The sequence below is a fragment of the Physella acuta genome, unplaced genomic scaffold (assembly GCF_028476545.2).
Source record: "Physella acuta isolate Inbredline_101_S28 unplaced genomic scaffold, ASM2847654v3 ptg001985l, whole genome shotgun sequence".
NCBI classification, from domain to species: domain Eukaryota; kingdom Metazoa; phylum Mollusca; class Gastropoda; family Physidae; genus Physella; species Physella acuta.
In genome coordinates this window covers 1-13,111 of record NW_026733490.1, presented here as the reverse complement: position 1 = coordinate 13,111, position 13,111 = coordinate 1, and the positions used below count along the sequence as shown (strand labels likewise).

Sequence of the window (13,111 nt, the reverse complement as noted above, 5' to 3'; positions counted from 1 at the left end):
AACCTAGCTGTAACAGTACTCAAGTTATCGTGTTTACACACACACACAGACATACGGACAAGATTGCAACTCAGGTAGCTGTAATTGCAAATCTCGATTTTTTTTTTTTTTTTTTTTTTTTTTTTTTGCACGCTTACAAGACTTTCTCTATAGGCCTACTTCGAATATATGAGAAAGTAAAAAGAGAAAATTGCGCACACCGAACAAAAATGCGCAAAGAAAAATGTGCGCGCACAGAAAAACACCCATAGAAAAATAGAGCATACAGAAAACTACACATAGACCTTACCAATGAGAATTATGGCAATGTGCATATGTTTATGCGTGCATGTTTGAGTTTTCACTTGCCTATGTGTACATATAAACAAATATTTCATTTCAACATCTGTATATTTTTATAGAATATTTAAGGCGGCCTCACTTTCTAAAGTAAATCGAATAAAAAATTGGTAAGATCTATTATAGATGTTTGACCACAGCCAGGGGTTGCCCACAGGCAGTTTGTGTTGATCACAGGTTATTTTGCCATCTGTCCAGCATGCAAATTATATTGTAATTAGAATAACAGTTTTTCGGTTAACTAAAAGAGAGATGTGCTATTGCACGCAAAGATATCAGTACCTGCATTTGAACCTGTCGAAGAATAAGCAGGATGGACGGGTAATTAACTCATTTAATAACATATAATCACATGCAGGGAACGCCACTAATGGGTAACTTCAGTCTGTGCTCTGTGATGCAATTCTTAGGAGAAAAAAAATGTTCTTTCTGCTACACAGAACTCCAAGACTCGTCCTAATGAACATGATAAAGCGCGTGTAATAGTGCGTATAAAATCCTACTAATTTGGGCAAAATATTTTAATTAAGTTATAAAACATTAATTAGGCATCCAATTAAGTCAAATGTAATGTCAGATAGCATTGTCTTCATGTCTTGATCCACGTCTCAACTTTGAAACGAATCTGTCAGTTAGAAGTGCCCAAAATTTTGCTCGAGCATTTCGGTCTAGACAGACAGACAGATAAAACAAGTTAAATAAAAGTTTGTAAAAGGCAGTTGAGTTGAACCTACTAATATTTATTGGTTTGAATCTAAAAAGGATAATTTAAAAAAAAAATATGTTTTAGTGAACATTTTGTTAAACTTAAGCACAATTATAAGCTTTTAATACAATTGACAAACTCTTTGCAATCATTTTACAGTTTCGGATAACTGCTTCCACGGTAGCCTACATCATGGCCAAGCAGTTGAGCACATGATAAATTACCCAAATGTCTCAGATCCTATACTTTAATAGGACATAAGAGTGCACTGTTATAAGTACCTGACTCACACTAGGGAAAGTAAAGACAGATGGGAAGAGCTGACCACACTGCTCTTTCATATGCAGAGCTCATGGAAACATGGTCTGGAAGGAAATCCACTCTCTAAGTAATCACAAGATTAGTGAAGTTTGAAATTTAACTAATATGAATTTTAAAAAAAAGGACAACTGCACTGAGATTAATAGTTCAATATATGATGCATAAATGATAGGTTGTTTGGTTAAACATTATAACTTGCTAATTTAAACTAAACACAAATCTCTAAGAAAATTCATTAACATGGACACTCAGCTACATATTGTCAATATCTGGTAATTATGGGTGTAGGAAAGAATCTGATTTTTTAATGGAAAACAGTTTTTAAAACAAAGCAAATCAATTTTCCAGTTTTTGTTAAGTTTGAATCCAATTGGTCTTATACAAAGTAAACCATAAAACCTTTTTCAGTCTTTTTAATTAAAATAATGTATTGGGGTTTCAAAGTGAGTGTTATATATTGTAAATAAATTTGAATTTGCAGTATATTTCTTTAAAAATAATTTAGTATGATTCAAACTGCCATTACAAGGACATTTTTTGACAGTTTAATCAATACTATTAAATATACATGTTATATTATAACACCTGTATGGCACTATGTTATAAAAATAGTATTGAATAAAAATAATAAGATAGATAAATATCACAATCCATATTAAAGCTAAAGCACTAATTTGTGGGTATATTTGTACATTTGTAGGCTTTACAAAAATAACTACTAACTTTTCGCAGTAATTTTTCTATCTAGTTTTACCAGAATTTCTTTTATTATTTTTACAAGAAAAAAAAACTCCTCTTTGTAGATTTAAAATTATAAGCAATTAGTATTATAACATGGATTAACAAAGACTTGTATGACTTAATCAAAATTTTTAAAATTCATTTCAATAGGAAGTTTTAAGTCATCAAAGTTCTGTTGAAATTTATCATCTTGCCTATTTTTGTCATAGTTTTGCACAAATGATGCCAGAGTATTGGTCAGGAATACATTAGTTTCTTGCTCTTTGAAATTTGTCACCTGCAACCATTTATGATCTAAACACTCCTGAAGGGTTGGGCGATTTCTGGTAACAAATATTTAAATAAGTTAAAAATAAAGACATGTTTAAAATAAATTTACAGAATTAAAAATTTAAATGTGGGGTGATTTAAATAATGTTTCAAATACCTGGGTAATCGTTTCAAGACTTTAAAGACAAATTTCAAGGCTTCTGAGGACACATTTTCATACAAGTGTCCTGCATCATATCGATTAAGTGCAATGTTGACTAATGTAGTTTCATCATTTACACCACCAAATGTTGAAACTCCACTTAGGCTAAAATGAGAAAATATAATTTTATTTTTCATTACTTTAGTTTTTTTTAAAATTTAAATAAGTTGCATGACTAAACACCATTGCACACTTTATGAACATGATACCGCGTATGTAACAGTGCAGAATAGTTGGATAAGACAGCGTATTAATTTGGACAAAATTTTAACTAATTCATAAAAAAATTAATTAGGCATCTAATTAACATTAAGTCAAATTTAATGTCAGATTGCATTGTCTTCCTATCTTGACCCAACTTTGAAAGGAATCTGTCAGTTAGAAGTGTCAGAAATTTCGCTCGAGCATTTATATCTAGACAGACAAAATTATTTTTGACTGCCCAGTATATAAAATAAAAACATGAATGGCAAATGAATTTTTTTTTTATAACAGTTCCTGATTCTTGGAATGAAATTTTTACCTTCACCATAATTTTCAGTATAGTTAATAAAATTCTGTGGAATCTGTAATCCTTTACTTATACAATAGAACTTTTAAAAAATTAAGATTCTTTGCTTTCAAACACTTCTGTCCATTGCCATTAAATTATACAATTGGTTTTGGGTTTTTAGTAAAACTACATTCAACAAACAGGTACATATTACTGTATTAAACAATACTAGCATAGACCTTTGATTACTCACAGTAAAAATGCTATTGCACCAACACCCCAAACATCTGCAGCAAATCCAGCTAAATCTTGAACAATAATTTCTGGAGCTGAAATGAAAAATATTGATCTGTATACCTCATACCATAATAACAACAGGGACATATTTCTATAGCCTATATTTTTCTATGTAATATTCAAATTATATTTAACTAATTTTGGTCTTACGAATAAAGTCAGCATATCCTTGTCTGGGAACTACTTCCCCAACTGGACTTGGAATAAATTTGGCAAAAGAAAAATCAGTAAGTTTAACTTCACATCCCTCCAACTTGGAAACAATTACAGAAGCAGGTTGTAGATTGAGATGGACAATGTTTGAGTGCTGCAAAAACTCTAATCCATTCAATACCTGGTGAAAAAGTTAGACAAAGATACACAATTTTAATTACAACCTCTTCATCTTTTTACATACACACACACACACACACAAACACATACACCCATATATATATATATATATATATATATATATATATATATATATCTGTATGTATGTATGTGTGATAAAGAATACTTTTTCAGTTTTAGGGTACAGTCTGCAATATAATTCAGATGGATTCAGCTGTAAGGGATAGATATTATTAGTGTAGTTGAAGTACAGCAAAATGACAACTGAGTAGTCTTAAATAAGCAGATAAATGTTCATAATTTTTATAAACAGCTCTGTTTAACACATGAATTGAAAATGTGTATGCCTACATCTTACCTGACAGTGCTAACAAATTTTTAAAAGTTTAAAGAGTTCTATGACAAAAGGTAATATAGGTGTTAACAATCTTTATTACTTCAGTAAACATTCTGATTATTTTTGTTAATGTCACTAATAATTTAAAATAAGAATTGTTAAAAGAAGAATACCTGTCTAATGACTGATGCCACAACATGCTCTGAATACATTCTCTTGTGTGACAGATGTAAGGCAATGTGATCGCCTTCTGCATGTTCTAATACAAGATGAATTTTGTCTTCAGCAGTGAATGCTGCAAACATACGAACGAGCTTTTCATGTTTCAGAGTTTTCAAAATCTCAAATTCATTAAGTCCTGTTTTTAACGGGGTAGTTTTGAGCCTGAAAGGTTTGTCGTTGTCAGAGGGTAGAGTGATACTTTTCTCTTCATAAAATTTACCTCTGTTAAACAAGGGAAAAATAAACAAATACTCAAACAAGTGTGATAAATTTACTAAATATTTGTATCTAATAATTACATCTAGCAACAAAAAACTATTGACTATAGGATTTCTAAAAATGTTTAATTGTATAATCGTACTACTGGTAAGTATTAGACAAATCTAAAACTATAGACTTACATTGTTACAAGTAAAAATATTGCAATTTAAAAAATTAGCCTTTTAGAACTAGGCTTAATACATGCAGTGCTATTATTAATACATAGATCTATGTCACTTCAAGAGTTTAGAGAACTGTAAAAGTAGTTGGAATGCACTTCTAGTGAATCTTTGATTTATTTAAAAGAATTTATCAGAAATATAAATATAAATAGATCAAGATTTATGTATATAAAATAATAACTGAAAACGAAAACTGCTGACATCCAAAAAAAATGTCAAGAATGAGAGAAAATGAAAAAAGTACGTGTAAATAACATCTCCAATATTGTAAAGATTGTCAGGCTGTATTAATTGGATTGTAGGAACTTCAATTTTGGTTTCTTCTGCAATGTCATCAATGTCAGATGGCATCTTTGGCTGTATTAATGTCTGTGCAGAGTTCAGCTTGCTAAGGTTGAAAAATTCACCAGTTGTTTTTAATGCACTGCCTACAAAAAATAATTTGTTAAAACGTTTTTCAGCTCTATAAGAAAATAACCCAATAATATTTAATAAACAATCCAAAAAAATATTTTTATAATTTCTAATATTTGATTCAATCAGTAAACTGCTAACCTGAAAATTTCAGGTTCTGATGACAAAAGGAAAGCAAAGGCGGCTGGATAAATAATAGACCACACTATCCTTTTAAAATATTATAATATATATAGATCTAAATCATGCAAACAAGTAGACTCCACCTGCCATATTAACTGTCAACTTTATGGGGATCCAGACAAAAGGCCAAATGGTCATAAGTTTTATAAAACAAATACCAATTACATAAATGTATAGAATTTATTAAAAACAAGTTACAGACTGATGAAGTTAAAGTTAAAAATTTAAAAAAATGGGCCTAGTAAGACAAATTGTAAGCTGTGCCACATAAAACTTCAAGTGTAGTTCTGCTGTCTAGTTCAGCAACTAGAGATGTTATGGTGGTAAAATAAAGCTACTAACTTATTTTGCTCTTCACCAATGTTAAAGCAAATCAAATTTAAATTTGAAAAGTGGATTTTGAAGTTTGAGCATTAGAACTGCTTCAAAGATTTTTTTTATCGTTAAATCCATATAAAATTGATTTTTTGCTATTATTATCAATTATATTGTTTGCTGCATTATTGAGGCAATCATCTGAGAAAAATAACTGAAGATTTAACAATACCTAATATTAAAAAACCACTAATGGAATTCTTCTATATACCTTCAGATTTAGTATGATACTCAGCAGATGACCAGCTATAGTGACCGGTACCAAAGCGATTAGTTGCAGAAACTCGAAATCTGTACCAAGTTTCAGGTTTAAGGAAATCAACTAAAGCAACCTCTTGAGTTGTGTAAATTCCTACAGTCCACTTGTCATTTTCTAAAATTATTTTATGAGAAACAAACACAATTAAATGGCTAATATACAAATCAACAAAGTAAACATAAGAAAATGCTAAAAACTATTTCAAATGCACAACACAGGGTTTATCTTCTTACTTTGTTCTTTGTAGTCTACTTTATAGAATAACACATCAGAATGACCAACTGATTTTGGTGCCTCCCAGATAATTAAAGCTTTAGAACTTGATATTTGGGTAACTACTGGTTGCCCGGGCCTTCCAGGAACATCTGTTGATGTAAAAACATTTGAGATCTTTACTGAATAATCTTTTGCATACCTGGCATTGGAAACATAATCTAGATATAGGAATTAAAAAAAGTTATTTGTAAGAACACAGCTAATAACGTAGCTTAATACAAATATTTAAAAATACAGCTTCGTATTATTCATGTGTCTCTTTTTCATAACAGATAAGAATGAATTCATCTTTAAAAAGTTATTTACCTCCAATAAGCAGTCTCATCTTGTTGGAGACTCTACCCAGTTTTGTGCGTCCAACACACTTATAAACACCAGCATCATATGACTGTGCATTTTTAATAGTCAAACTAGCCTCACCATCTTCTTCTAATTTTATCTGAAAATTTTTACATTAAAAAAATGGATTAAGACTAATAGAGGAATTCAGTTATTTATTTAATGTTAATTTGATATTACATCATCCAAATGTGGTTGTAATACATATAAAATATAATGGTAGGCCGATTACTATTTCAATACTTTTTGTAATCTGCATCCTTGAAAAAAATTTTTTTTTTGACAAACAGACCTAATTATTAGAGATAGGAAGATGTGTGATATTAAAAAATTGACCAATACAGCTAATTTAATGGTAAACATAAATGAATATTTTAAAAATAAACTTTTAAGTTCTAAATGTCTGTGGGTTTATGGCAAATCTAGTAACTCAACTTTGACCAACTTTTAATGCAGCAATTTCCAGATCCACTGTCTACGAAAAATCGGAGGTGTACTTAAATTTAATTCAATAAGATATTGAACTAGTCATTAAAAGTTAATTAAAAGAACATAAATGTAACAATAAAATGGAGATAAGTACTTGACAATGTCCATTAATTGTTTGATATGATGGTTAGTTTCATGCAAGTTATGGTTTTAGAAGCAAATATTTTAGTCAAATTAAGAATTAATAGAATGCAAAAAATAGTTAGATGTATATTTAATTTTCTTAATTTTAGCGCAGTTAAAAGCTTATTGCTATAAAGGTTTTTTACACATTTTTTTATAGAAATTGTATTTCATTAGGATGGATGTATTTTATCATTACAAAACATGACTACATCAATAGGATTTACCTTAAGTCTGCCACTGTCATTTAACAATTCTTCATTTCTGTACCATACTACCGAAGGGGATGGAGCTCCAGCAATTTTACATCGTAAAATAACAGTGTCATTAACACTAAAAGCTAAATCATGCAGCTTTTCAGTAAAAATGGGACCTTGCACTCCTAAAAAAAAAGAAAACTTATGAAGAAATAAGCACATAAATTTAGAATAGATTAAACATTCCATGACTTCAGAAAAAGTCATGAGATAAAATTTAGGCTAAGGCTAGTGTGTTTATTTTCCGAATGTTGGGTCTAATAATTATAATTTCTGTTTGGTTTTATGAGGTTAAACTGACCTTCTGAAGAGATGGATGCCACAGATGATCTTTTTGATTCACTGTGCACTGAAATGGGTACTTCAGTTTTGTCTGGGTCACTGAATTCCTCCATCCATCTTAATTCTTTCTCAAGAGGAGGCGGGACTACTTCCGTTTCCGAAATGCTAAAAATGTCCAGACATTATAAAATAAAAATTGAGCTTTAATATTGGTATCAGTTTTGCTTTGGTCACACAAAAGGAACTCTGATGTGAAGGGATGTTATTTATCTAAAGTAATGGATTAGATACATTTATCATGTGCATGATTCCAACTTGAATAAGCTTACCTGTGATACACAATTTTAAAGCAAGTTTTAAAAACCATTCCCTGATTGGAATTTGTACTTTCTTAGTGCTAAAATTGTTGTTTTAAAATGAAATGCGGCAGGTAAAAAGCAACAACACATATATTCACCTTTTACTTGAGGCCTCGGCATCTGGTCCTAATTGATTTCTAGCTTGCCAATCAAACCATGACTCTTGATCTGAGTATTCACCATACTTCTCAGTGTTAGGTAAAACAATTTCTCCAGTCTGTGTATTTTTGGTGGGATGTAACCCCCGAGGAAGTTTTTCAATATCCATCAGCTGCTTCAGACTTACTAGGTTAGCAAGTGTTTTTATCCCTTTGGATCTTTGCTAATATAAAAAAAATTTCTTGATAATAAACACAATAGAAGCAGCATCAAAATTGCGACATAATATATTTATATTTTTTAATTTAAAAAGTGGGAATATACTGTGTGTCTGTGTGATCAGCTGACAGCAAATAAGATGAACACTTTCAATTCTTCCTTTCTTAACATAGTTGTGTTAACTTTCAATTGTAATGTTCAATTAATCATTAATCTAAAACATTTATTGATCATATTAACAAAATACTTAGTACTTTTTAGTGTTATATTTCTAGTCACCATACCATGTTTATACAAGAAGTTTCTTTAGAGGAAATTTGTTAGCTTGAATTCCAACATCAAAATGAACAATAATGAAAACTAATTAATTGTTGATATGGTAGCAATTATGCATTGGTAAAGAATGCCTGATACTTACATTTTCTTTGTATTTCTCACTGAACACCTTCAGCCTGCCAGTATCAATCTTTTTGGATTCTTTTTTGCTAACAACTTTGAACCAGTTATGATTCAGGCATGCATCCAAAGAAAGACGTGACCTGTAAAAACCAATAATTTATTGTACAAAAATATTTGAAACAAAACATTCCTTAATGTTATGGTTACAAGTTTATTAGCACATACTTAGGATCCAGAACCAATATTTTAGAGATAAAGTCAACAGCATCTTGTGAGAACTCTGAATAAAGGCTACCATCGAGGCTTAGTTGACAGACTTGTATTTGAGATAAGATCTCTGTTACTGAGTCCCCAAAAAAAGGTATCACACCTGTAAGCCTGTACATAAAAAGTAAAACAAAATGTATGAGTGTATGTAATATCTATGTATCTATATAAATGCCTGTCTATCTATCTATTGGCTGGATAGATAAATAGATTAAGGCACTAAGTATACAATGGGCTAATTTAATTTGTAACTCAATAGAATTAAGACACTGTTTATACATATGAAAAAAATGAGTTAGACCCACAGCAAATGTGTAATGACTCCAACTGCCCATATATCTGTTGCACTGCTCACTGGCTGATTTTCAATAACTTCTGGTGAGCAAAATTCAGGTGTTCCATAGTTGAAGCAGATTTCACTTGACAATGGTAGTTTACGAGAATATCCAAAGTCAATGAGATGTAATGAATTGTATTCACTGCCAGTGAATAAGACATTTGTTGGCTAAAAAAAAGGAAATAATATTGCTTTATTGTTTTGTTTCATACTGATTTTGTAAGGTTTATATAAATTATATCCTGTTTTTCTTTTTATATCATGTTAATATCAAATGTTTATGTATTCACAGCAGTGCATATATATATGTATATATATATATATATATATATATATATATATATATATATATATATATATATATATATATATATATATATATATATATATATATAAAACTGTGCTTCGAAACTGTGTGAAATTCTGCAAAGTACTTTTACAAAATTCTATATTAACAAGAATTAAGAGGAGAGGATAACAGAAGGGGAAATTTAAAGAAAGCCACACCCCAACTCTCTCATCACCATGAATCCTTAACTTTGATCATTGCATTAATCATAATTGTCTCTTAATTTAACCATCCCATGCGTTGCTGTAGGCTGACACAATGTTTGACGAGGTCATCAATGCATAACCAATCGTTTTTAATTTATTTACTGCTCATACTTAAAAGATTATCCAGTTCATGGCGAAAGAATTCTTTGTTTGTGTCTTTACGGACAAATGTAAATTTTGGCAGCAAACTCATTACCTGATGATTTTTCTATGACTCTTCGAACAATACTAGTTTGGCCTCTGTAATTAACAAAGGCCCTAAACCAAACCCCATATCACCCAACCAGATCATCCCAATCATCTTTCTCTTACCAACACAACACATCCCACTACACCACATAGCATAATCCAAAGCTCACCCCACTAACCCCATGAACCACACCCAATTACTAACACCATACACACCTTCACCATACACCAAACTAAACACATAAAAAAACACAACACACAGAGTAGATCAAAACCCAAACCACCTTGCTCCACACCATAATGCACACCACTTTACACAGCTTGACACCCCAAATGGCAGTCTCTAAAATGTGTTTTCGATGCTGACATAGCCACCAAATCCTTAACTCTGATCATTGCATTAATCATAATTGTCTCTTAATTTAACCATCCCATGCATTGCTTTAGGCTGACACAATTTTTGAGGAGGTCATCCATGCATAACCAATAGTGCTAGCTATTACAATAAAACACAATCTTAATCTTTCATCAAAATGGAAATATAGTAACATAACAATAGTCAACTAATGAGGTTAAGAAAAAAAATTGAATGTAAATATAATTTATCATCAGATTTTAAAAATTATCTCCCCTACCGTAAACAATAAACTATTTTTAAATTGATTAATTTTATTAATAAACTAAAAGTTAAATTTAATTTAATCATTACTTGAACTGACAGCAAAATTAGTAGGATTTTTTAAAAACAAATAAGTAGTGATATTTCAGTGATCACACTAATAAACGCAATATAACTGTGTAGACTTACGGATTAATCGGAAATATAAATAATCTTAACCTTGAATTTATTTTAATTAAGACCCTTAACATAATAACCAATGCCAGAAGAAAAGGAAAATAAACTGAAGTAAAGCTGTTTAAATAGCAAATTTAGTTTTTAATATTTAATAAATATTGTTAAATATTATTTATCAATTTTTTATCTACTATCCTAAGCCAGAAAAACATTTGACATTGAGCAGTTTAATTTGTTTTAACAGTATTTTTTAAAACGGCCTGCATTTGCAAAACAAGGAAAGTGTTACAAAAAAGGCAAAGACCAGAGCAGAGAAAAGCAGTTGCCAAAATTAAGTGAAAGTAACAAAAAATAGTACAGTAGCATTCAATTGCAATTATGTTCTGTGAAGCATAGTAAGTTCCATTAGGTTTAGTGATAAAGTGTATTATTAAGTGTGTTATGAGTAAGTGAATTAAAGTGACAGAAAGAGTTTAGCATTAACAGTGAAGAGAGTAAGTGAACAAAGGTGCTCTGCCTATCTTCCCCCTACTCGTCTGACAGCATCTTCTGTAAGCGCGACTGATTTCCAAAGCATATTCTCACTTACTTCTGTACATTTTATACATTTATTAAAATCAGATTACTAAAGAACAGGAGCTGCATTTAGGGGCTGGAATGGATTAATGACATTTTAATTTCAATGGAGAAAATTACTTGAGATACAAGCAATCTGACATATGAGCAACATTAATGACTGAGTTAAATTTGTAACTAGAGGTACTACTGTATAGTTATTAAAATATTTAAGTTTATAGTCAAACAGGTACTTTTAAGTATTGTTTCAACTAGCTTCTTTTCTTCATATGCTTCTCATTCATAGAATAATAAACAATTGCATAATCTAATTTATGACACCGTTTAAAAATAAAAACAACACGTTTAAAAATAAAAACAACAGTAAACATAAACCAGAGATTTAGTATTGATTGTATTACCTCAATGTCCAAGTGAATAACATTGGAGCTATGAACATCTTTCAATGACTGCAAAAGTAATTGAACAATTTGGGCAGCTTTTGCTTCACACCAGTTAATGTCACTGGTGACTAAATCCAAAAGATCATCGCCTTTTACTCTAATACTAGTAAAGGTAATTTCAGATTACAAATGCCAATTAATATGATAATAAGTAAGCCTAAATATAAAAAGAAATAATGTTTAAACAATACATGACAGAATTTGTGCAGAAAAACTATAAATTGAAAGTTTGTAATTTTGAAAAATATAATTGAAGTCTCGTATTCAGAAAAGAATTTTCTTGATATAATTGTAGGGAATACAAGAGAAAAGAAAATAGCATTATCTCTGTCATTAACACAAAAAAGTCAGGATAAAGGGTGTACAAGCTTACTCAATACTTTAATTAAAAGGATACAGTTCCAGAACAAGTATGAGCTGCCGCTGGGTTTCATAGGCATCATGAAGTTTTTCAATGTATTTACTGCTCATTCTTAAAAGATTATCCAGTTCATGACGAAAGAATTCTTTGTTTGTGTCTTTACGGACAAATGTAAATTTGGCAGCAAACTCATTACCTGATGATTTTTCTATGACTCTTCGAACAATACTAGATTGACCTCTGAAATTAACAAAGACCCTAAATATAAACACACACTCACACACACACACACATATATATATATATATATATATATATATATATAAATATATAAAAATAGGCTTATATATTATTGATAATAATTAGTGGATAAAAGAAAAATTCCATTAAAATGTATTCTAAACATTTTTCAAATAGGTGTGGGAATTAAATAATTTCTACTATTGGTATTTGATCCATGGCTGATGTAAACAAAGCAACTATGTCACAGAGAACCAATGTTATTTTTCACACTGCTATTCAATATTTAATTAAAGTTGTTTTTAAAACTAAGTATTAATGTAAGATAAATGCAAAGAGTTTCGACCTTTGGTCTTCGACAGTTAAATATGTATTTCAATATTTATATTCATTAAACCTTTCTATCTAGTATATTAATACAAAATAGCCCACTGTTATAATTAGTTTTTAATGAAAAATAGATAAAAAAATAAATAAAAAAAAAAAAATAAAAAAATAAAAATTTATAAAAAAAATAAAAAATTAAATTATTTTTTTTTTGTTAAAAATATATTTTCAGGCATAATTGGG

General features: G+C 29.9%; 1 protein-coding gene across 1 annotated transcript; it reads right to left on the bottom strand.

Moving 5' to 3' along the window:
• Positions 1–1,058: 1,058 nt before the first annotated feature.
• On the bottom strand, positions 1,059–12,541 carry LOC131931526 (obscurin; the record flags this gene model as incomplete). The annotated part of the gene is made up of 17 exons (XM_059288351.1): positions 1,059–2,430; positions 2,535–2,684; positions 3,326–3,401; positions 3,520–3,703; positions 4,213–4,483; positions 4,949–5,132; positions 5,888–6,049; positions 6,169–6,300; positions 6,518–6,650; positions 7,390–7,544; positions 7,721–7,866; positions 8,159–8,382; positions 8,797–8,917; positions 9,003–9,155; positions 9,350–9,549; positions 11,899–12,037; positions 12,338–12,541. Coding segments are annotated over 17 exons (2,839 nt in total), but the record flags the coding sequence as incomplete, so codon positions are not given.
• Between the last annotated feature and the right edge of the window lie 570 nt (positions 12,542–13,111).